This window comes from Loxodonta africana, chromosome Y (assembly GCF_030014295.1).
Source record: "Loxodonta africana isolate mLoxAfr1 chromosome Y, mLoxAfr1.hap2, whole genome shotgun sequence".
NCBI classification, from domain to species: domain Eukaryota; kingdom Metazoa; phylum Chordata; class Mammalia; order Proboscidea; family Elephantidae; genus Loxodonta; species Loxodonta africana.
In genome coordinates this window covers 5686278-5711378 of record NC_087370.1, presented here as the reverse complement: position 1 = coordinate 5711378, position 25101 = coordinate 5686278, and the positions used below count along the sequence as shown (strand labels likewise).

The following is a 25101-nucleotide window of genomic DNA, read 5'->3' as shown; positions in this document are numbered from 1 at the left end:
AGTTATGTTCTGTCCTATGGGGTCACTATGAGTTGGAATTGACTTGATGCCGGTGGGTTTGGTTTTTGTTTTGCGGGGGGAGTAGGCTGAGCCTGGGGAAAGTTGGCTTATGGGATGGATGGTTGTTTTTCATTTTAAGCCCTTCTTTAAGATATTTGATTTTTAAAACATGTTAATGAAACTTGGTAAGAATTGCTTCTTTAACAAAGAGTGTGACCTCTACTTTCAAATCATTTGACATATTACATGTTATATAATTATATATAATATATATATTATATAGTTAATGCTTAGAAAGTTTGTAATTAAAAGAATTATCATCTTGTGGAGCATTTTTCCTTTATGTTAAGTTGCTGTATCAGAAATAAAATACTTGTATTTCCTGCTTTTGTTTAGCTTATTGCAGGAGTGTCCAGGACATTGTCTTCTAGAAGTGATGCCCACAGAAAGCGGAAGTTGTTCAGCTGCTCGCCAGGCAAAACAGAAATGCAAATCACATAGTCTTTCTATAAGAAGAACTAACAGCTCAGAACAGGAAAGGACGGGACTACCAAGAGAAATGTTAGAAGGACAAGTAAGTCAGTATTCATCAGTCTCTTATTTAAAAGATGCTGGTCGTATTTGTAATGTTATAAAAATAGCCAAATTTATATAGGTCTCCAAAGTAAAAAAAAAAGTTTTGTGTTGTCAAAAATATTCCCCAAACAACAATAAAACCCCCAAACCATTAAAATTACTGTCAAATACAACAGCATACACAGAAATAGAATTAGATTCCTAGATTAACCCTTATTTATCCTACTTGGTAAAAAAGAATGTGGTAGGTCAGTTTGGACTGGTTTTTATTCTTTGCACAGGCTAATTGATTGTACAATTTTAGGTTTTTTTGTCTTTGATAATCTCAAGAAGAGCACTATCTGTAATTTTAATTGTCTCTTGTTTTCTGAAGAGTTTTTGGAATCAGATCTTTTAATAATTTTGTCCCCGTCTTTGCTATAGTGAGTGTGCCATCTACTGTTTTTTATTATATTTATATCTTTCCAATAATTTGATGCTTACTTTAATTCTAAGAGTATTTTGTTGATGAAGTTTTGCTTATACTTTTTCTAGTGAATTCCTTTATAGATGATGAAAATGTTAGAATTTTTAAACATTATCATAAAGCCTAGACAAAAATACACGTTATATTAAAATAAATTATAACTATATTTAATGTATGTATATACGTATGTGTATATTATACGTATATAAATTAAATGTATAACAGTTCTTTCACAATCGGAACTAATTCATAAGCTATAATGTTATAGGAAAATAAGACTTAAATCTGAAAAATTGATTCATATAATATTAGATCTTATTGGAACCCATATAGATAAGTTTATGTCAGGAACTTTTTATCTCTTTGAACTTTAGGATGTAATCTTTACAAGAGCAGTAGTATACATTCAGAACCAAAGCCAGCTCCTGGCACATAGTAGATCTTCAACTAGAATTCAGTTCTTATGTATTGAATAAACGAATGAATAAACGGATACATGTCTCTGGTTTTCATACAGTGATTAAATTTTAATTTAATACTGGAAATAAAATAATAGATTTAAGGAGCCTCCTAGAGATATCTTTGATATTCTTTAGAAAGTGAATGTCTAAACCAGAATGGTCTCAAACAACTTCAGTGATGATGGGAATATTCTGTATATGTGCTATATGGTACTGTAATCACTAACCACATGTGGCTGTAGAGCAAATGAAATGTGGCTGGTGTGACTGAGGAACTGAAATTTTAATTTTAATTAATTTGCATTTAAATTTAAATAGTCGTGGGTTGTGGCTACCGTATAGAACAGTGTAGGTAAACAGTCTGAAATAAGTTTCTCTAATTTTTAGGCTTACTTACATTTCTAATGGTGAAAGTTTCACAGTCTCCTTTACTGGCAGATTCTGGAGGTAACTTTCCTATAAGGTAAATACGCTCCTATTTTCCTGGCCTTGTGTGCCATTTCTCCATTGTGATGTAAAACAAGTAGGTAATTGTAACTCATAGCAACCCTTTATGAAGACAATTCAGAATTCTCTCAACTTCATTTTTGTGTTGACAACTTTTCCTAGACAATGCTTGTTTGTTGAATGAATAAACTTACTTGCAGTTGGATCAGTTAGCATGTTTCTGTGAGTGGTCAGTGTGACAGCGGCTCTCCTTAGTTCAGAAGCAAGAGGGAGAAGGCAATGATACACGTGTTTTGGTCCACGCAGTTGGCATGGTAGGTGTAAGTGGAAGAATCTAAGCATTAACAGTAGTTGACGGCAGACAGATTTGAAGTGAATGGTAGAAATGATGACTTTCTAGACAAAGTAGATAGGAATACTCTTTCAATTATTGAGGAACAATGTCCAAAAAAAAAAGAGAGTGAAGAGTGAAGATTACTGTGGACGAGATGTTCTGGTGGGTTTAAATTTTATGTCTTACATTCATAAATACGAAGTATTTTAGAAAGCGTTGACTAATGCAGTGAAGAGAGGTCCATTGATGCAAAGAATTGTTACATCTATGTATGTACCAAGCATTGACTGTAGCCTGAAAAAATTTTCCTGTACTTATGAACTGTGGTTTTTCAGATGTATTTAAGTGTGGTGTGAGAAACTGGAAACTTATTCAAAAGCTTTACGGAATTTTTAGTAGCTTTTCTGTCACAGGTTTTCTCAAGAGGTACTAAAATTTCAACAGCGATCATTTCAGGGCCTGTGAAATTTAATGGCATTAAAAAGTAGTACTGTTAAAAAAGGTCGAAAAGCAATTTGTAAGTATTTGTTAGGCTCAACTCACCCTCTAGTGGAAAAGTTCTCATTTCACTTAATATTTAGTTTCTTGATTGTTTTATAAGGTGAGGTTAATGTTGACATCTCAGCTTTGTTTTCCTTAAGTAAATGTAACATTTTAGTTGCTGGATAATAAGGATCTTAAAACATGGGTATAAGTGAGTAGGACTTGGTAAGCATAAGAGCAGATTTGACCTTGTGTAGAAGGTGAGAAAGGCTTCCCTAAGGAAGTGACACTTAAGCTGAGAACAGAAGGACGAGGCAGGATTAACTAGATGAGGGGGTGAGGGAAGAGTGTTTCCTGGAGAGGGGATAGAATATGCAAAGACTACAAGGCAGGAAAGAGTATGTTAAAAAATTGTTTTGATTCTTATTTTAAATCCTTACATATTGTAGTTAATGGAATTTCCTCCTGTAATGGTTTAGTTTCAATTTTCATGTTTAAGTGTCTGTTTTTTTCTTCATGTTTCTACATTGGCATTAGAAGAAAGTTGGGAAGGCTATATTACTGATTGCTTCTAGATTCAAAAAAAAATTGAATCTAGAAGCAATCAGTAATACCAGTGGGTATGTGTGTGTGTGTGTGTGTGTGTGTGTGTGTGTGTAGGGTACTGGGTATGTATAATGTGTATATATATATATATAAACCAAACCAAACCCAGTGCCGTCGAGTCGATTCCGACTCATAGCGACCCTATAGGACGGAGTAGAACTGTCCTGTAGAGTTTCCAAGGAGCACCTGGTGAATTTGAACTGCTGACCCTTTGGTTAGCAGCTGTAGCACTTAACCACTATGCCACCAGGGTTTCCATATATATATGTATGTGTATATATATATATTTGTATATTTATTTGTGTATATATTTATATATACATTTACATACGTATATTTATATGTATATATATATGGTTTTTAGAGACTGCCACGTGCACACATACACACACAGATATACACACATAAACCAAATCCGCTGCCATCTAGTTAATTCTAACTCAGAACAACCCTATGGGGCAGAGCAGAACTGCCCCATAGATTTCCAAGGCTGTAAGTCTTTACAGAAGCAGACTGCCACAGTTTTCTCCCATGGAGCAGCTGGTAGGTTCGCAGTGCCAACCTTTCAGTTAGCAGCTAAGTGCTTCAACCACGGAGACACCAGGGCCCCTAAATGTATATAAAAACCAAACCAAAGCTGTTGCCACAACTCATAGTGGCCCTGTAGGGCAGAGTAAAACCGCCCCATAGGGTTTGCAACGAGCAGCTGGTGGATTTGAACTGCCCACCTTTTCGTTAGTAGCCAAGGTCTTAACCACTGTGCCACCAGAGCTCCACTATATGTGTGTGCATGTATATATATAGATATGTGTGTGTGTCTGTTTGTGTGTGTGTGTGTGTGTATATTGTTGTTGTCGTTAGCTGCCGTCGAGTCGGTTCCAACTCATAGTGACCCTGTGCACAACAGAACGAAACACTGCCTGGTCCTGCTCCATCCTTACAATCGTTGTTATGCTTGAGCTCATTGTTGCAGCCACTGTGTCAGTCCACCTTGTTAAGGGTCTTCCTCTTTTCCACTGACCCTGTACTCTGCCAAGCATGATGTCCTTCTCCAGGGACTGATCCCTCTTGACAACATGTCCAAAGTGTGTAAGGTGCAATCTCTCCATCCTTGCCTCTAAGGAGCATTCTGGCTGCACTTCTTCCAACAGAGATTTGTTCGTTCTTTTGGCAGTCCATGGTATATTCAATATTCTTCTCCAGCACCACAATTCAAAGGCGTCAGCTCTTCTTCGGAAACCCTGGTAGGATAGTGATTAAAAGCTACGGCAGCTAACCAAAAGGTTGGCAGTTTGAATCTACCAGGCGCTCCTTGGAAATCCTGTGGGGCAGTTCTACTCAGTCCTGTAGGGTCGCTATGTATATGTGTATATCTGTGTGTGTGTGTGTGTGTGTGTGTGTGTGTATGTTGTAAGTTGCTGTTGGGTTGATTCTGATGCATGACAACCCCGTGTGTGTGTTCTTTTTTTTAAATTGGCCTATAAGATTTATTTAAAAATTCTGTGATAATTACAAACTCATATTGCTAAAATGCTTATATCACTCAAGATCATTTTTTTCCCTAAAATTTTTGTCTTTCTAAGAAGTTAATCTGGTAATGAATTTATAATAAACATTGGATATATTTTTTTTAATTTGCAGCTCACTAAACATAAGAAAGTTTGTGCTGTGTATAAATTTGAAAAGACACTTAGAAAATTACAGTGACAGTGGTTAAGTATTAAAACATTTTTTGAGATATTGAGAACTTTGAAAATTATGCTGAATGCTCTGGGGGGACAAAATACGATTGAGATTAGAAAAGAATATAGACTCTATATTTCCTATTTATTAGCAGTGTCCAGGAAAAGTAAATGTTTTGTGAAAATTTTGGTGCCGCTAACTCATTTGATTGTACTTAAAATTTCAACTGAGATGTTTCTTCTCCCCATTAACCTCCTCTGACTTTTGGCAAACTGGAGGGTACAGGTGTGAGAGCACGTGCCCCGCCATGAAGAATGTGGCACAACTAGGGAGCTTAAATGTTCACGTTTTCATTTTAACTAATAGTGATTTTGATCTGATACTTCCTTTATTCCTCTTTACAACTCAGTCTTGTAGGTATTAAGTAGTGTTACAGGAAATATCCAGTTTAGCTGTGCTTGAAGCAGTGAGACATAAGGAGGACTCTATAAGGCACAGGTTCCTTTGTTGCAGTGCATGTTAAAATACATTTATATAACATATAATAAAATTTAAAGACTTTATAATATAATTTTATTTATGGAAGCTGCCTTCCTTCTCTACAGACTTAGAATTTTTGAATAGGGTAGGCTTACTTCCTTCCTTATAAAAGAAAAATTTGTGTTATTTTGAAGAATTATTTATTCTTAAATCCCATATTGCACTAGTTAGCCAAATTATAAAATATGGTTATAGTTTTTCTCTGTAGAAGTTTGAAATTTTAAATTCTTTGCATTTTATGTTTAAGAAATAAACTATGTAATTTTATAAGAATTTAGGGTAAATTATAATTTACTTGAGAAAAAGTATATTGGTAGCTGGTGCCTAAGTTATTGTAAACGTAATCTTCCTTTTCTATAGGATTCTAAACTGCCTTCCTCAGTTCGTAGTACGCTGTTGGAACTGTTTGGTCAAACAGAAAGAGAATTTGAGAACCTTTATATTGAAAACTTAGAATGTAAGTATGTCCTTTCTGAATATACTTTTATAATTTTTTACTTATTCATAGAAATCTTTGACTCAGATTTGTGGGTAGATTTGCACCTACTGTATTTTCTGTTCTGCCATAACAAATCTAGTGGCTTAAAACAACATAAGTTTATTGTCTTATGGTTTTGTAGAGCAGAAGTCTGGTATGGGTCTCACAGGACTAAAGAAAAGCTGCGATTTTTCTTGGCGGCTTTAGCGAAAAATCCATTTCCTGCTTATTTGGATTGTTGGCAGAATTCAATTCCTTGTGATTGTAGGACGGAGGTCCTCATTTTCTTGCTGTTTGTAAGCTGAGGGCCATTTCCAGCTTCTAGAGACTGCCATGTTCCTTGGCTCATGGACCCTTCCTCCATCTTCAAAGACAGCAACAGTGAGTCAAGTTCTTACCCTTTTGCACATTGCTGAACCACTCCTCTACTTTCCTTTGCACTCATAAGGACTCATGTGATTGGTTTGGGCCCATTTGGGTAATCCAGGATACTCCCCCCATCTCAAGGTCCTTAATCATACCTGCAAAGTCCCTTTTGCCATGTAAGGCAGCATATTCACTGGTCAGGGCAGGACTGTTTTTGGGAGAACGTTCTTTTGCCTATTATACCTACCAGTGTAAATTATGATTTTATAAAAAATAAATTCACCTTGTAATTTTTTATACACCAAGTGTATTGTAAATTGAGAAAACTTATTCATGTTTTTCTTGTATATTATAGTTTGAAAATATGCCAAAATACTAAGTATTGCTTGTTTGACCTGTTAAAGGTAAATCAAAAGAATTTTGAGTTAATTAAGCACTTGGTTTTAGTTTTTTTAAGTAATGCTGACATATGCTTAAAAACAAGACAAAACTTACTAAACAGTATAAAAAGAAAAAAAAGCATCTCTATCATTTCCTTACCTGCCCACCCCATCCCACACTTCAAAGGAAAATGTTTTTTTCATTCTTTGCTTTTACTTTGGGTTATTTTATGTTTAGATTTGTCAACTTTAGGTCATATGTATTAATGCTTCAGTGAAATGTTAGGAAATAAACACACCCCTTTTTATTTCTTGCTGCTCCGATTGTAGCTTTTCAATTTTTGTTAGTTATTTTATAGGAGTTGTGCCTATAAAATTGACATTATGCAATATAACTGTAATTAAGTCTATCATGCTTTATCTATAAATTGATTTCAAAAATTGAATAATAACACACAGGATTTACATTATTAAAATATTTTTCATTCTAGAACTAAGTGGTGTGTTTAGAACAGTAGCGAAGAAAATATAATTCTATGTCATTTAAACTTCACTTTTTGTAAAATTTAATGTTTTAGCATTGGAATCTCTTTCAAGTCTACTTTGAAAGTTTATAGAGGGAGAAACTATTCCAACTCTGTATAAAATAAAAATTAGGCAACATGTACTGCATGTAATTTTAAGTATCAGAGTTTTAACAACTGAAGTATTACTGAGTTTCCATTGAGCTTCAAAGTCTTATTTTTAAAGAATTCATAGTTTGCTCAAGAAATTATAGGGTTAAAAATCATTTACGTTAGAAGATACTTTTGAGTTTACATTGTCGACCACTTAAAAGTTTTGGTAACTTCCTCCTGCTTATGAGATATAGTCAAAATTGCTTAGACTGGATGATATTTACAGCCTTTTGCCCTTCACCTGTCTTTTTAACCTTATCTCATTCTGTTCTTTCACTCAGACTCTTCACCCAGACCAGCCTTCTCCTTACACCCTGGATAGATCTGCTATAATAGTGGGAGACTACATAGTACAGTGGCAAGGACATAGGCTTTAAAGCTGAGTAGATTTATGTGCAGGTCAGGTCCCAGCTTTGTCACTTCATTAGCTTTGTGTCCTTGAACTAGTTGCTTAAACTTGCTGAGTCTGTATTTCCTTATCTCTAGGATGTGGATAACAACGTTTATATTGCAGGCTTGTAACATAGGGCCCAAGGCACAGATGGTGATCAGCAGGGTTAGCTTCTTGTCCCTTCCCATTATCTCTGCTCATTCTGTTCTTTATACTTGATGCCTTTGTTTTTATCCATTTTTTTCTCCTATAATTCTGTAATTTGTATTAATTTTTGAGAAATTTCCTGTATTTTTTTTTTTTTTATTTTACTGTGCTTGAGGTGAAAGGTTAGAGTACAAATTGTTTCTTATTCAAAAATTTGTAAAGAAATTGTTTTGTGACATTGGTGGAAATCCTATAATGTGTCAGCACAGTCCCCCTTTCTCTTTCTACCCCGGATTCCTCATGTCCCTTTATTCAGCTTTTCTGTCCCTTCCTGCCTTCTCCTCTTCGCTTTGGGGAAGGCATTGCTGGTTTGGTCTCATATACTTGATTCAACTAAGAAGCACTTTCTTCACCTGTGTTACTATTTGTTTTATAGGCCTGTCTAATCTTTAGCTGAAAGGTGGACTTGGGAGTGGCTTCACTTCTGAGTTAGCACAGTGTCCAGGGTCAGTAGTCTTGGGGGTTGCTTCAGTGTCTGTCAGACCAGTAAGTCTGGTCTTTTTTTCTGAATTTGAATTTTGTTCTACGTTGTCTCCCACTCTGTCCAGGACCGTCTGTTGTGACCCTTGTCAGAGCAGTCAGTGGTAGTTGGACACCATCTAGTTCCTCTGTGCTCAGGCTGATGGAGGCTGTGGCTCATGTGGCCCATTAGTCTTTTGGACTAATATTTCCCTTGTGCCCTTGGTTTACTTCATTCTCCTTTGCTTCAGACGAGATGGGACCAATAGATCCATCTTAGATGGCTGCCCGCAAGCTTTTAAGACCCCAGACAATACTCACTGAAGTACGACGTAGAACATTTCCTTTATAAACTATGTTATGCCAATTGATGTTAGATGTTCCCTGAGTCCATGACCCCCAGCCCTCAGCCCTAGTAACTCGGTTCCTCAAGGTGTTTGAATGTGACTAGGAAGCTGCTTTGGCTTTGCCTTGGTCAAGATGTGCTGACTTCCCCTAAATTGTGTGTTGTCCTTCCCCTCACCAAAGTTAACACTTGTTAGTGATTTCCTCTCCCCGCCTCTCCCCCCTTAACCATCAAAAGTTGTTTTTTGTGTGTGTGTAAAATTTTTCCTAAGTGTTTATAATACTGGTTTCATGCAATATTTGTTCCTTTGTGATTGACTTATTTCACTCAGTATAATACCCTCCGTATTCATCCATGTAATAAGATGTTACACGATTCATCATTGTTCTTTATCTTTGCATAGTATTCCATTGTGTGTATGTACCATAATTTGTTTATCCACTCATCTGTTGATTGGCACTTAGGTTGTGTCCATCTTCTTGCTATCGTGAATAATGCTGCAATGAACGTGGTTATATATATGCCTATTCGTTTGACAGCTCTTATTTCTCTAGGATATATTCTAGGAGTGGAATTGCTGAATCATATGGTATTTCTATTTCTAGCATTTTAAGGAGGTGCCATATCATTTTCCAAAGTGGCTGTACTGTTTCACATTGCCACCAGCAGTGCATAAGAGTTCTAGTCTCTCCACAACCACTCCAACGTTTGTTGTTTTCTGTTTTTTTGATTTGTGCCAGTAATGTTGGGGTAAGATGGTATCTCATTTTAGGTTTGATTTACATTTCTGTAATGGCTAATGATGAAGAGCATTTCCTCATGTGTCTTTTGGCTGGCTGAATGTCTGTTCATATCTTTTGCCCATTTTTTAATTGGATTATTTGTGTTTCTGTTGTTTTTGTTGTTGAGGTGTTGAAGTATTCTATAGATTTTAGAGAATAGACTCTTGTAGGATATGTCATAGCTGAAATTTTTTTCCAAGTCTGTAGGTTCTCTTTTTACTCATTTGGTGAAGTCTTTTGATAAGCATAAGTGTTTAATTTTTAGGAGCTTTCAGTTATCTAGTTTGTCTTCTGGTGTTTGTGCATTGTTAGTTACGGTTTGTATTGTATTTATGCCATGTATTAAGGCCCCTAGCATTTGAGGTTTTATGTTTAGGTCTTTGATCCATTTTCAGTTAGTTTTTGTGTATAGTGTGAAGTATGGGTCCTGTATCTTTTTTTTTACAGGTGGCTATTCAGTTTTGCCAGCACCATTTATTAAAAAGACTGTTTTTTCTCCCCCCCATTTAATGAACTTTGATCTTTTGTCAAAGATCAGTTGACCATCGGTAGATGGATTTATGTCTGGGTTCTCAATTCTGTTTCATTGGTCTATGTGTCTGTTGTTGTACCAGTACCAGGTTCTTTTGACTACCATGGCTGTGTATTAGGTTCTGAGATCAAGTAGTGTGAGGCCTCCTACTTTTTTCCTTTTCTTCAGTAATGCTTTGCTTATCTGGGGCCTCTTTCCATATGAAGTAGGCGATTAGTTTTTCCATCTCATTAAAGAATGCTGTTGATATTTGGATAGGGATTGCATTGTATCTGTAGAACGCTTTGGATAGAATTGATATTTTTCACAATCTTGAGTCTTCCTATCTATGAGCATGGTATGTTTTTCCATTTATGTAGGTCTCTTTTGATTTCTTGCAGTAGTGGTTTGTAGCTTTCTTTCTATCAGGGTTTTATGTTCCTGGTTTGATTTATTTCCAAGTATTTTATCTTTTTACGGGTTATTACAAATAGTGTTGTTTTCCTGATTTCCTTTTTAAAGCTCTTTGTTGGTGTACTGGAATCCAACTGATTTTTGTGTGTTGATCATGCATCCTGATAGTATGCTGAATCTTTCTATTAGTTTCAATAGTTTTTTTGTGGAATCTTTGGGGTTCTCTACATATAGGATCATATCATCTGGAAATAGGGATAGTTTTACTTCTTCCTTTCTGTTGTGAATGCCCTTTTATTCTTGCCATATTGCTCTAGGAAGAACTTCTAGCACATTGTTAAATAGGAGTGGTGGTAAAGAGCATCCTTGTCTTGTTCCCGTTCTCAGGGGTAATGCTTTCAGCCTCTCTCTGTTGAGAATGATCTTGGCTGTTGGTTTCGTGTAGATGCCCTTTACTGTGTTATTTCCCTTCCCTTCCATTCCTATTTTATTGAGATTTATAATCAGGAATGGGTGTTGGACATTATCAGATGCCTTTTCTGTGAGATGATCATGTGATTCTTTTGTTTTATTTCTGTGGTGGATTTCATTAATTTTCTAGTGTTGAACCATCCTTTCATACCTGGTATGAATCCCACTTGTTTGTGATTTTTTTTTTTTTAATATGATGCTGAATTATTTTCCCTAGTATTTTGGAATTTTTCTATCTGTATTCTTCAGATACTGATCTGTAATTTTTTGTGTGTGTATGTGGTATCTTTGCCTGCTTTTGGTATCAGGATTATGCTGGCTTCAATTGAGTGAATTGGGGAGCATTCCTTCCTTTTCCATGCTCTGAAATAGTTTGAGTAGTACTGGTTTGTGCTCTTCTCTGAATGTTTGGTAGAATTCTCCAGTGTAACTGTCCAAGCCGAGCTTTTTTTGTTGTTGGGAGTTTTTTAATTACCTCTTTGAACTCTTATTATGGATCTGGTCAGATTTTCTAGTTCAGATTTTGTTTTAATTTAGGTAGGTAGTGTGTTTGTAGAAATTTATCTGTTTCCTCTAGGCTTTCAAATTTGTTGGAGTACAGGTTTTCATAGTGTTCTGTTAAGCTCCGCTTTACTTCATTTGGGTCCGTTGTAATGTTCCCCCATTTCTTATTTGGATTTTTTGCCTCCTCTACTGTTTTATCACTTTGGGCTGTGGTTTGTGAATTTTGTTGATCATTTCAAAGAGCCAGCTTTTGGTCTTGTTGATTCTTTCTGTTGTTTTTCCATTCTCTCTTTCATTTATTTCTGCTCTAATCTTTATTATTTCCTTTCTTCCCATAGCTGTGGGCTTCTTTTGCTGTTCTTTTACTGTTTATTCTAGTTGTAGGGCTAATGTTTTGATTTTGGCCCATTCTTCTTTTTTGATGTGTGCGTTTACTGCTATAAACTGATCTCTAAGTGCTGTCTTTGCTGTGTTCCAGAGGAGTTGGTATGATGTGTTTTCATTCTTATTTGATTCTAGGAATTTTTTGACTCCCTCTTAGATCTCTTATGTTAACCAGTTGTTGTTAAGCGAAGTGTTATTCAGTTTCCATTTTTTTTTCCCCTTGTTCCTCCTGTTTTTGATTTCTGCTTTTATGGCTTTGTGATCAGAAAGAATGCTTTGTATTATTTCAGTGTTCTGGATTTAAATGTGTGTTCTGGGGAGTGTTCCATATGCACTGGGAAAAGAATGTGTACTTTCCTGCTCTTGGGTGGAATCTTCTGTATATGTTGTCTTTGAGGTCAAGTTGGTTGATTATGGCCTTTAGATCTAACGAATCTTCGTTGAGTTTATTTCTAGACATCATATTCTTTACCGAGAGTGGTGTGTTGAAGTCTCGTGCAATCATTGTGTAACTATTTATCTTTTCACTGCTGTTAGAATTTGTTTTAGGTACTTTGGAGCCCAGTTGTTGTGTGCAGAGATACTTATTACAGTTATGACTTTAGGGTGGACTGTCCCTTTAATCATCATACAATGTCCTTCCTTGTCTTTTATGATGAATTTTGCCTTAAAACCTGTTTTATCTCTGATTAACATTGTCGCTCCTGCTCCTTCTTGGTTGCTATTTGATTTATATGTATTTTTTTCCATCTTTTGATATTTAATATGTTTGTGTCTCTGTATCTAAGGTGTGTCTCTTTTAGACAGCATATAGATGCATTGTTTTTTTTCTTTATACATTCTGCCACTCTTGCTCTCTTTACAGATGCATTTAAGCCTTTACATTCTGTGTGATTATCGATAAGTATGAGTTTATAGCTGTCATATTGTGTCATAATGTTGCTTTTTTTTTTATGGCTCTGGCATTTTCTTTTTTTCTTTTACTTTCCTGTGTTAAGTTCCTTTTGTTTGTGGATTTTCTTTTGTTATTATAGTTTTCGCGTTCACCGAGTCTTTATATTTTTCTCTTTTTATTTTGATGAGTAGGTTTGTTGACTTTATTTGGTTACCTTGAAATTTACCCTTATCTTCCTAAGTTTGAACCAGCCTTTTATTACTTGATATTGCCTTGATGACTTCCTCTTTGTTTGAAAGTTCTGTATCTACACTGTTTAGTCCCCCTTTATTGCTTTGATGTTGCCGTCATTTACAAACTGTTATCTCTGTTGCCATGTTTTAAGTCTTTTAGCTTTGTTTTATTACTGAGAGTTCTTTCCCTAGGTTGGTATCTGGCTGATGCTGTTCTGTATCCTAGGCTCTAGTTGTTGTCTGATGTTGTTGGTTCTTTAATCGAAGGACTCCCTTTAATATTTCTTGTTTGTTTGGTTTGGTTTTTATAAATTTCTTTAATTTCTGTTTATCTGAAAATGTCCTAATTTCACCATTGTATTCGAGAGAGAGTTTTGCGGAATAAGTTATTCTTGGTTGGCAGTGTTCGTCTTTCAAGGTTTTATATATATCATCACATTGCCTTCTTGCCTAGTTTCTGCTGAATAATCAGAGCTTAGTTTTATTGTTTCCCCTTTGTAAGTGACTTTTCCATTTTCTTGAGCTGCTGTCAGGATACTTTTCTTTGTCTTTGGTTTTGTCAAGTGTGATTTTAATATGTCTTGGTGATTTTCTTTTGGGGTCTATCCTATATGGGGTTTGTTGAGCTCTTGGAAGGTCTTCCATGATATTGGAAGTTTTCTGCCACCAAATCTTCAACAGTCTTCCCTCTTTTATCCATTTTCTCCCCCTGTTCTGAAACTCTGATCACATGCCAATATTTGCTTTTGATTGTGTCCCACATAATTCTTAGGTTTTCTTCATTCTCATCTCAAAGTAGGGTCCATGGATTTGTCTTTAATTTCCCAAATTCTGTCTTCCATTGTTTCACATTTGTTCCTAAAACCTTCTATTAAGTTGTCCATTTCTGAAATTTTCTTATTTATCTTTTGGATTTTTAGTTGCTGTTTTGTATTATTTCTAATCATCTATTTGTTTTGATGTTTTGTTTTTGTATTATTTTCCTGAATTCTTCTATTTCTGTGTTTTCCATGATTTTGTCAATTTTTTCTTTGGTTTTGTCTGTTTTTTCCTTGATCTCTTTCCTAATCTTCTGAAGAGCTCTACGTATTAGTCTTTTGAATCCCATATCAGGTAGTTCCACTGCCTTTCCTTCTACCAGAAAGTTGTCTGATTCTTTATTTTGGCCACTTGATCTCATTCTGCTTTTTTATATGTTTTGATATTGTCTGCTTTCTCCAAGATATTCAGGTATTATTTTCTTTATTGACTGTATGTTCATTTGTTTTGTCCTGCTGTTTTGTTATGTCAAGGTGGGTTGGCCATGCATGCTTTACTGCTTGCTTGTCGGTGGGCACGATAGCTCTCACCATCTTTTCTGGGTGGGCACTGTATACTGCTTTGGCGAGGTGGCTAAGCATGGACTGGGTAGGTGCTATCTGTCTTCTGATGTTGGCCCACCGGTGTGGGAGCATTCACAGCCCCTTGCCAGCTGAGTTAGGGTGTCGGCTGGGGTGCGGTACAAGCCAGCTTCATACCATTCAGCTTTTGGTTGAGCTCTAGGAGGGGCGGTGCAGGCCCACTGCTACAGCAGGCCGGGGTGCCAGTGACATGCTAGCTGCAGCATTGCACTAGGGGCCAGCAGAAAGGTTAGGACCGAGGGCAGTGGTGGGCCAGTGATTCTGTAGCCATGGTGGTGTGTCAGGGATTGGCAGGATGGGGCGGGTGGTGGCATATGGGACTTGGTAGAAGGGAGAAAGAAAAGGAATAAAGAGCAAAGAAAAAAAAAGGAAAGGAAGGGGGGGAAGAACAGCTGTGCAGCAGTTGGGGGCAGGGCAGACCCAGGGGAGTCTCGTTTTTGGACCCTGGCAGCAGGGGCTCCTGGGATGGAGTTATTCTTGCTTCTACTCACCAGAAGTATGAGGGGTGAGAAAGTGTGTTTTCTCTGGTTACTGGGTGCTCTGTGAAGTTGCCTTCCTATACTCCCTGTCCAGGGTCTTTGCTGGTGGTGTTCCAAGATGGTGACGCTATGCCATGTTATTTGGCAGGGTACCTCCTCTCCGTATCTCTCCTTGTTCTTGTTTTCCTTTGGTTTCTTTTTCCATTAGGTGTTTGATCTAATTCTTTATCTCTTCATTTGATGCTTAGGATTTTACGATAGACATTTTTATCTGTTTTACTTAGTTTTTCAGGTCTTTGCTGCAGAGGGATGGTGTGAAGCATCTGTCTAGGGTGTTGTCATGGATTGAATTATGTCCCCCAAAAAATGTGTGTATCAATTTGTCAGGGCCATGATTTCCAGTATTGTGTGGTTGTTCTTAATTTTGTGATTGTAATTTTTTGTTAAAGGATTAGGGCGGGATTGTAACATCCTTACCCAGGTCACATTCCTGATCCAATGTAAAGGGAATTTCCCTGGGGTGTGGCCGGCACCACCTTTTACCTCTCAAGAGATAAAAAGGAAAGGGAAGCAAGCAGAGAGTTGGGGACCTCATACCACCAAGAAAGCAGCACTAGGAGCAGAGCACATCCTTTGGAAGCCCCTTGACCAGGGGAAGATTGATGACAAGGACTCTTCCTCCAGAGCTGACAAGAGAAAGCTGTTCCCTGGAGCCGACACCCTGAATTTGAACTTGTAACCTACTAACCTGTGAGAGAATGAATTTCTCTTTGTTAAAGCCATCCACTTGTGGTTATTTCTGTTACAGCAGCACTAAATGATTAAGACAGACTTTGGTACCAGGAGTGAGGTGTTGCTCTAACAGATACCTAAAATGTGGACGCAGTTTTGAAACTGTGAATGGATAGAAGACTCAGAAGGAAGTGAGGAGAACTGTTAACACTGGAGAAGGCACAGATGGTGAGAAACAGCAGCAGCAGCGAACCACAGCAGCAGAATCAGGAGACCACTGAGAGACAGTGCTGGAACTGACTCATGGAGCAAGAGGGCTGAGTGTCTGTGCTCAGGAGGCTTCCTTGCAGAGTGGGGTGCCTCTGGGCACTTGGCAGTGGACCTACTGAGCTTTGGAACACTTACCCCAGCAGGGCAAATGTGGATGTGAGGTCTAAGGGCAGAGAGGCCAAGAAACCATGAAGCAGAAGCTGAAGAGACAAGAAACACAGTAAGCCGAGCTGCCTCAGTCTCAAAACGTATGGCCTTGACCTCTGGGGTTTCAAAGGGTGGAGCCATGGCCTCTGGTGTTGCTAAGGGTAGAGCCACCATTCAAATGGACTAAGAGAATGGTGGCCTAAAGCTGAGGGAGCAGAGTTGCTGTCTCAGTGGGCCGGAAGGTAGAGCTAAAGCCCAGGGCTGAGGGGCCTCCACTGAGAATCTGAAGAGTGTAGCCAATACTTAGAGTCTGGAGGGTAGGGCCATTGTATAAATTGTCTCAGAGAACAGAGAATTATTTTCAAAGCCTTGGGGACTAATGTAATGTGTTCTGCTGACTTGCTTGGTGCCTGTTATCCCTTCTTTTCCTCCAGTTTCTCCCATTTGTAATGGGAATGTCTAGCTTGTGCCTGTTCTGCCATTGTACCTTTGAAAGCAGATAATTTGTGTTTTAGATTTCACAGATGAAGAGGAATTTTTGGAATTTTGGACTTGGAGTTAAGGCTTTTGTTATGATATGATAGGGTGAATATGTTTTGCATGTTGCAAGGATGTGATTTTTAGGGGGCCAAAGAGTGGAGTATCATGTATTGAGTTATGTCCCCCAAAAATGTGTGTATCAATTTGATTGGGCTATGATTTCTGGTATTGTGTGGTTGTCCTCCATTTTGTGATTGTAATTTTTATGTTAAAGAGGATTAGGGTGGGATTGTAATACCCTTACACAGGTCACATTCCTGATCCAGTGTAGAGAGAGTTTTCCTGGGATGGGGCCTGCACTGCCTTTTATCTCTCAAGAGATAAAAAGGAAAGAGAAGCAGGCAGAGAGTTGGAGACCTCATACTACCAAGAAAGCAGGACCAGGAGCAGAGCGCATCCTTTGGACACAGGGTCCCTGCACCTGAGAAGCTCCTTGACCAGGGGAAGTTTGAGGACAAGGAATCTTCCTCCAGAGCCGGCAGACAGAAAGCCGTCCCCTGAATTTGGACTTGTAACCTACTGAACTATGAGAGAATAAATTTCCCTTTGTTAAAGCCATCCACTTGTGGTATTTCTGTTATACCAGCACTAGATGACTAAGACAGACACTATGTTCTCCTTGAATTTTTAATCTTTGTTATTGAGAATCCTCACTTGGTGCTTGTCTGTGCCATACGTTAATAGTTACTTTTTATTATTGTATGTCTTTTTCCCCAGTTGTAGTATTCTCAACTAGACTGTAAATTCTTCATTGAATTGCAGAGACTGTGTGAATTATGTTCTTAAATTATGCTAAAATACAAAGGAAACTGATTATATCGAAATGCAGGACCCCCCTCCCCCCAGCCCCGCCACCCAACTTGAGAACATAATATCTTCCACAATGTAGGATGAGTTTTATTTTTGGAATGTTATCTTACTCTTTTCTCTTTTTAACAATAAAATTTATTTATTCTTTTTTTCCTAATATTTTAGATGAGAATGTAGTCCAAAACTGAGTTTGTCGTTTTTATACTTGTTATGGATTGTATTTTTTGAGAACCATGATCTTGTTTATTAGAATATGATTTGTGTTTTTTGACACTAGTTTTAGACACGTTGATATCTAACATTTTTGTATGTTCAAGTTTTAGAAGTGGTGAGTATATTGAAACAAAAAGCTTATAATTTATATTTAAAAAATTTTTTTTTTATTCCTAGTACGTAGAGAAATTGATACTCTTAATGAACGTTTGGCTGCTGAAGGACGAGGAATTGATGGAGCAGAGCTGAGTAAGGGCCAACTCAAAAGGTAGGGCAGAATGGTCATAAGAGGATTGTCCCACAGATTATATACTGAGATAATTCAGAATTTAATGAAGGACACTGATTCTTTAGATTATGTATCAGCAAAACTTGGAATCAATAATTCAGGTATTGGTATAGAAAAATAAAAAGCCAGGAAGTGTGAGTTCTTAGTTCAACTTCCATTGTGTATATGTCACTTGGGGCAAATTAACCTTTCTGGGTTTCATTTTCTTTCTGTGTAAATGTGAGATTAGATTTGCTATCTCATGTTCATTCTGGGTTGGAAATTCTGTGATTCTTTGTGTATATGATTGTATTTGATTGTCAATTCTTTGTCTCTACAGCCAGTCGTAGTACCAGTCAGCTTTCTCAGAAATTAAAGACCACTTACAAAGCTTCTACTAGCAAGGTATACAAGACACTAGCTCTTGGTTCCACATCTGTGTTTACGCTTGAGCCAGTCATGTGGTATTTAAGATGTGTAGATGTGTACTTTAAATTGCATATTTTTCAGCTGGAAATATTTAATAGAAAAAGATAAATATCTTGTTTTGGGGAAAATTTTAATTTTTAAAAGGAATATCATAAATATGTTAAATGACCACAGTATGTAGATACTTAAACACTAACCTGCCCTAATATTTATGAAATCGATACATTATACCTTGGTAAATACTGTCTTAAGAGAAAAAATACGTTTTCTGTTTTTAATTGGCTTGACATAAAGGCTCTGAATTTGGAAAAAGCAACTAGATATGTATAAAACAATGCAAATTATATTCTGAGTTATAGTTACATTTTAGTTCATTATCTTCTTTTCCTTAATTTTATGAGTGTGATCAAGACACGAAGGTGTGTCTCTTAAGGCAAACAGGAACATTCCTGGTATTTCGCTTGCTCTTAAAATATCTTTTTATTACCATCTTAAAGTGGCAAGGATTTAAGTGTCTGTGAATTTATTTATGATGGAGTACTATTACGAAGTAACATTTTGAGATGATTTTGTATGCATCTCTGGATTATTTTGAATATATAAAAGATATATCACCTAACCTTATGAATGAATATACATTCCTTTTGCTAAACTTGAAAAAAAAAAGTTGAAATTTTTAGTGAATTTGCTGTGATGCATAAATAGTTAACCTTTATTTTGCTTCCAGTTGTTCCCTTGAAATTAAAATTATTCAGCGTGACATCCATAGTGAGATTAACTGCAATTAGTAGAGCAAATTCAGACTTCTGCTATTTCTGCTTCTTTGAAAGTCCTTGGTAATTCTTTGTTATTTTTTTAAAAACCTGAATATTGCTGGTATTTTCTACTGTTACTTTTTTTTTTTGAATAACCTCTGGAATGTAAGTTGCTAATTAGTTTGATACCTTTTGGTCATATAATATCATTTAGCAAAAAAACCAAACCCACAGCCGTGGAGCCGATTCTGACTCATAGCGACCCTAGAAGACAGAGTAGAACTGCCCCACAGAGTTTCCAAGGAGCCCCTGGCAGATTCAAACTGCCGACCCCTTGGTTAACAGCCATAGCACTTAACCACTACGCCACCAGGGTTTCCATAATATCATTTAGCTTATGCTTATTAGTTTTAAAAATTTCAATAAATTAACATTAAACATTTTCGTTAAAGGAAGTGTGAGATTATGTTCTTCATTTAACTTTTTTTTTATGTTGTATTATATTGCTTATTCGGGTAGTTGCAGTTGTATATATGCCATGTATGGTCTTACAATTCCAAATTTTAAACTTTCTGATTATTTCTGAAGGAGAAGAGACGATTATATAACATTACCCCTTATTATGAGCAGTAAAAAATAAAATCTAGGCAAAGGTAAAGATATATACAAGAATGCTTTAACAAAATGTATTGGAGATATTTAAAGCCACAGTCATTTCAGATACTGGAAATTCATCTGAATTTATAAGAAGCATATTACTAATGAGCTTTATGCACTCCCTGTAGCAGTTTCAAAGAATAATAATGAAAATACAAGACATTATTCAAAAATTGAAGAACTAGTTTGGTAACAGTATATTCTCATTTGTACTACAACATGGATTCTTGGTATTAAAGCTAAGTATGAATACAAGAAAAATACTGCAGTCTAGATTCATTACTTTCCCTCCTTTTGACTCAGAGCCATGAAAGGCAAGTAGCATGTTTGGTGAGATAGTGGGAAGACAAGTATATTAAATAAACCCAGAAGATGTTTTTCCCCTTCTTGGGCGGCTAATGACATATTTCTAATGCCCTATCGGAAGGGGGCTAAGATAGTCCAACACACAAATGACTTTAAAGAATTTTGTGAAAATGTTTGCAAAGTAGTATTTTTATAAACATTGTTATCTTTCATTGTGAAAAAAGCTCTTCATTAAGAAGTATTTTAGATTATATCTTAATTAAAATGATAACTTAGGATGGCAGGCATAAGCATCCATTTCTTGTTTCATTCTATTGTGTTTCTTCATGAATGTTTCTTATAAGTAATTCAGGCTGTGTTTGGACCTCTATGTAATTTTTACTAAATCAGCGTTTTTAAGAACAAAGAGCTAAAATTAATGGACGATCAAAGTGTATGGAAATTTTGGAAACATTCTGTTGAGTGATTTGTTGTAATATCTGTAAACAGCACATTATCTTCTTTTCAGCTTCCACATGCAACCAGAAATGTGGTTGAAGTGCGTTCTCATAGCAAATGAAAAGCTGTCTGTTCTTACGTAAAAATAGAGTAGGTAAAGAATTTAACTTACGGTAGTATATTTCTTATAATAAGATTTATTAGAAATGGTGAGAGACTTGGAAAATGAAATTTATTGTAACTTAATTATAGGGGAGAGTTTTGCATTAAGTGTTGTGATATTAACATCTAAATGGCACTTGATACCACCGAAAGCACTTTTCCACATTTTAGAGGGATGATTTTACTTGGTTGAGTAAGGTACTAGCTTGCAAAAAAAAAAAAAAAGATAATGATGGGTTTGAATAAGTTCTTTTATAATTCCTTTTAAATTGAAACCAAGTCAAATGGAACTTTTTATATATTACTTATAAAAGAGTCATTATCTTCATCAACCATTTTGTTTTAATCTTTCACTGTGTCAGTGGGATAATTTATGCATACCTGAATTGTAACAGTGGATTGTATTTTAATGTAGTAAGAACACATTTAGATAAATATTCAGGGCTTTATTTAGTGTTTTAAATAAGCCGTGTAATACCACCAGCTTTCCTTTTTCACTTGATTTTATAGTTTCCCTATTCTGAATAATGTACATTATTCTGGTTTACTGAAAAGCCGCTCATATCTGAGAACAATTTAAAAACAAAACTCTGAAGAAATTTTTGTTTAGTTCTTCCTCACTTGGTATTTTTCCTTGTAAAAGAAAATCAGAATTGTTTTTTGCATGTATCCTGATACAAGACAATACCTTTACTATTGCATGTATCACATTGTATTGTTTTCATGTGTGTTTTCTCTGAGACTGTAAGCTTCTTAATGGCAAGAAATCTCTGTCTTGTTCATGTGTCTCCTGCATTTAGTACAGTGCCTGGCACCTATCAAGTGCTCAATAAATGATTTTGAACCAATCTGTTCGTTTGTTAGAAGTGTTGTCTTTTTGATTCCTTCCCCATGGATTTTTTTTCCTCCTATTGATATGTGGTTGTTGTACATTATCAAATAAGAGGGGAAAAAAAAAGTTCTCCAGTAATAAAAATAGTTATTGTCAACAGTTTGGGATACACCTTTCTTAATTTTTCTTGCCTAGCTAACTAGCTAGCTACTTTTGTTTTCCTCTCTAAAAAATTTGGAAACTTTGTCTATTTGGATTTGTGAAACAGTGACTTGAAACATCCAAATAAACCTTTCTTCTGTAGTAAGACATTGCTTATCTGAATAATAGCAAACTGAAATAGAGAGGCAGCCCTCTGAAACCTTCAGGACTCTGTTCGTTCTCTCTCCTTTCTAGCAGAATGTGTCTGCCATTACTACACAAGGCATTTCAGTTCTGCTGCTTACACTTGGATTGTATCCTTTTAGTGCTTTGAATATTCTAGTTGTAATTTATGCATTTTTCAAGACATATTTTCTGTTTCACCTTTTTTAACTTAAGAGAATTCACTTCAGTATGTTGTTTAAAAATATTCCTTCCCTTTACTATTTTAGATTGTTTCCAGCTTTAAGACTACAACATCCAGGGCCATCTGCCAGCTCGTGAAGGAGTATATCGGTCACAGGGATGGAATCTGGGATGTGAGTGTTGCAAGGACACAGCCAGTGGTGCTGGGAACTGCATCTGCTGGTAAATTTTGAAAGATTTAAACTAGAGAAAAATTAATCAAACTAGCTTATTGAAAAATAATTGCTTGATAACTGGTTGAAATTTCTGACTTTCAGTTGCCAGTGATAGAATGATCCCTTGATTAATCACTAAGACTAAGAAATAGAATTTTGCTGTCTGTCCACGCAGCAGTGCTTAGTACTGAAGACCTTTAGGGCTGTCTTTGCCCAGTGTCTTGAATACTGTAGCTGAGTGTGATACTATAGCCAACCTTAAATATCGGAGTAAGGAAATACTTGTTCTATCTGGATTTAATTTAATTGTGTGAAAGAATCAGTTAGAAACATCAGGTGGGATATTTTTAAAACCAGTTAGATAGTTTTCCTGATTGGTTTTCTTGATACTCATAGCTCAGAGTGTTTCTTGATATGAAAATTTCAAAATTATTTTTTCCACTAGTGAAGTACAACTAAGGGAAAGTGCAATTATTGTTCAAAAATGCATACTGTCCAAGGAGCTCAGCCAGAGGGGAGGATAGACTCCTAGAGCTTACCTATGGGAGTCAGAGAAACGGGGTGTTAGAGACCCCTTTCTTCTCAATGAAGCTACTTTTAAGAAGGTAGATTTTATGAAAGCTATCTGAGGTGGCATAAAGTAACACCCCTTCAGATAAAAAGGACTGAAATTAAAAACCGGTATTTGTTGAAAATCATTTTCCTAGCTTGTGAGAAGTTACTCGTTAGATCCTGCTTTTTAAAGTGGAAATAGAAAATGATAAACTAGTAAGAGTAAGGAAGAAAGTTCTTTCTGTTTTGTGTTTCCTCTCTTGTATGAAATTTTGTTCCTACATGAGCACCCCATATTGCTTGGGAAATTATGATGAAAAATGAGTAAAAGGACCCTTTTCTGATATTTCTGAAATTCCACTTGGATAATTAGCATTTATTTCTCAGATTTTCTTTTTTTTTTTATTGTGATTTAAGTGAGAGTTTACAAATCACGTCAGACTGTCATATAAAAATGTATATACAGCTTCCTATATATTTTTTTTATATACGCCTAGTTGCTCTCCCCCTAATGAGACAGCACCCTCTTCCTCATCACCCTGTGTTTCCGTGTCCATTCAGCCAGTTCCTGTCCCCCTGTCCCTTCTCATCTCCCCTCTAGACAGGAGCTGCCCACATAGTCTCATGTGTCTACTTGAGCCAAGAAGCTTACTCCTCACCAGTATCATTTTCTATCTCATGGTCCAGTCCAATCCCCGTCTGAACAGTTGGCTTTGGGAATGGTTCCTGTCTTGGGCTGACAGGAGGTCTGGGGACCATGACCTCTGGGGTCCTTCTAGTCTCAGTCAGACCATTAAGTCTGGTCTTTTTACATATTTCTCAGATTTTCTTAAAAAAAAAAATCTACTTTTTAAAATTGTACCTATAAGAGGAAAGGCCCAAAGGAATATTTATTATCAGAATTAATTTGTTCCTGGATTTGGATGGTATTAATTTGAATTTAAATATTCTAAGATGTCCAGAAACATTTAATACTCAGACAAAAATAATGAAACTATTATATAAATGACCTCTGTATTTTAAGCCTCAAGTATAATGAAGTCAGTATAATAATGAATTTTGAAATCTTGTCCCAGTTTTCCCATTTGCCAGTTATGTGACCTTGGACAGGTCCCCAACATCTCTGATCTTTTTGGAAACTTTAGTTTTGATAGATTGAATTACACAGTAGTACATATAAAGATGCAAGAGATATTAGTCGTAGTTTAACTTTACATATTTAGAATACTTATTCTTTTATTTAAAAGACCATAAAATTGGTCATGGTTAAATTATTACTTTTTATTTCAACCTTCCAGATCACACGGCTTTGCTGTGGAGTATAGAAACAGGAAGGTGCCTTGTCAAATACTCAGGTCATGTTGGGTCAGGCAAGCATTCATATAAATGAACACTTTATTTTCAGATGTCATTTCCTACTTTGACTTGTTTTTAGAACTTTATGTTGTAAAATCAGCTAATCTGCATGACTGGAAGTTTTACTATTTTGGCTATGCAAGGGCAGTGTGGCATATCCAGCATAGGATGAACTGTGCCTTTAGTTTGTATAATTTTAATAAAGGGAAAAAAGCTAAATTCCCTAAACAGGTTAAAAATAGTATTAGTCTACATTGTATTTAATGTTGTTTATGAAGTCATATTTAGAAAATTTTGGAACTGAAATATGTGCATTAAAAACATATCCAATTTAGAGATTTACTTTTTTTTTTTTATTTCTGAAAAATAATATTTATATTTTCGGTGAGAGTTTACGTAGCAAATTAAAAAAAAAAAAGCCATTGCCATTGAGTCAATTCCAACTCATAGCAACCTACAGCAAATTAGGTTCCCATTTAACAATTTCTGCACAAATTGTTCAGTGACGTTGCTTACATTTTTCACAGTGTGTCAGCATTCTAAATATTTTCATTCTGGTTGTTCCATTTCCAGTCATCTAGTTTCCCTGCCCTCTTACCTTCTCATCTCTGCTTTAGAGTAATAATTGTTGACCAAGATTTACTCTTAAGGTAGTGATAATTTCAAGGAGTTGTTGTTAGGTGCCATCAAGTCAATTCTAACTCATAGCAACCCTGTGTACAAGAGAACGAAACACTGCCTGGTCCTGCACCATCCTCACAGTTGTTGCTATGCTTGAGCTCATTGTTGCGGTTGCTGTGTCAGTCCATCTTGTTGAGGGTCTTCCTCTTTTTTGATGACCTTCTAATTTATTAAACATGATGCCTTCCTCCAGGGACTGGTCCCTTCTGATAACATGTCCAAAGTATGTGAGATGAAATCTCTCCATCCTTGATTCTA

General features: G+C 36.2%; 1 protein-coding gene and 1 long non-coding RNA gene across 2 annotated transcripts; both read left to right on the top strand.

The window, feature by feature from the left end:
• Positions 1-400: 400 nt before the first annotated feature.
• LOC135229006 (WD repeat-containing protein 37-like) lies at positions 401-17957 on the top strand. Its single transcript, XM_064278751.1, has 3 exons — positions 401-574; positions 5957-6053; positions 17863-17957. Exons 1-3 carry the CDS (start codon positions 437-439, stop codon positions 17955-17957), a joined length of 330 nt encoding a protein of 109 aa, XP_064134821.1. The 5' UTR covers positions 401-436.
• Positions 17958-18306: 349 nt separating this feature from the next.
• Positions 18307-24177, top strand: LOC135229084 (uncharacterized). Its single transcript, XR_010319880.1, has 3 exons — positions 18307-18358; positions 22126-22261; positions 24105-24177. It is a non-coding gene; the product is annotated as an uncharacterized LOC135229084 (long non-coding RNA).
• Positions 24178-25101: the final 924 nt, after the last annotated feature.

Excerpts from the sequence above, each read along its gene's own strand:
- LOC135229006 (XM_064278751.1), top strand. The coding sequence starts at position 437 with ATGCCCACAGAAAGCGGAAGTTGTTCAGCTGCTCGCCAGGCAAAACAG. Across the intron at positions 575-5,956 it reads GAGAAATGTTAGAAGGACAA|GATTCTAAACTGCCTTCCTC; the intron begins GTAAGTCAGTAT and ends CCTTTTCTATAG. Across the intron at positions 6,054-17,862 it reads TTATATTGAAAACTTAGAAT|TACGTAGAGAAATTGATACT; the intron begins GTAAGTATGTCC and ends TTTTATTCCTAG.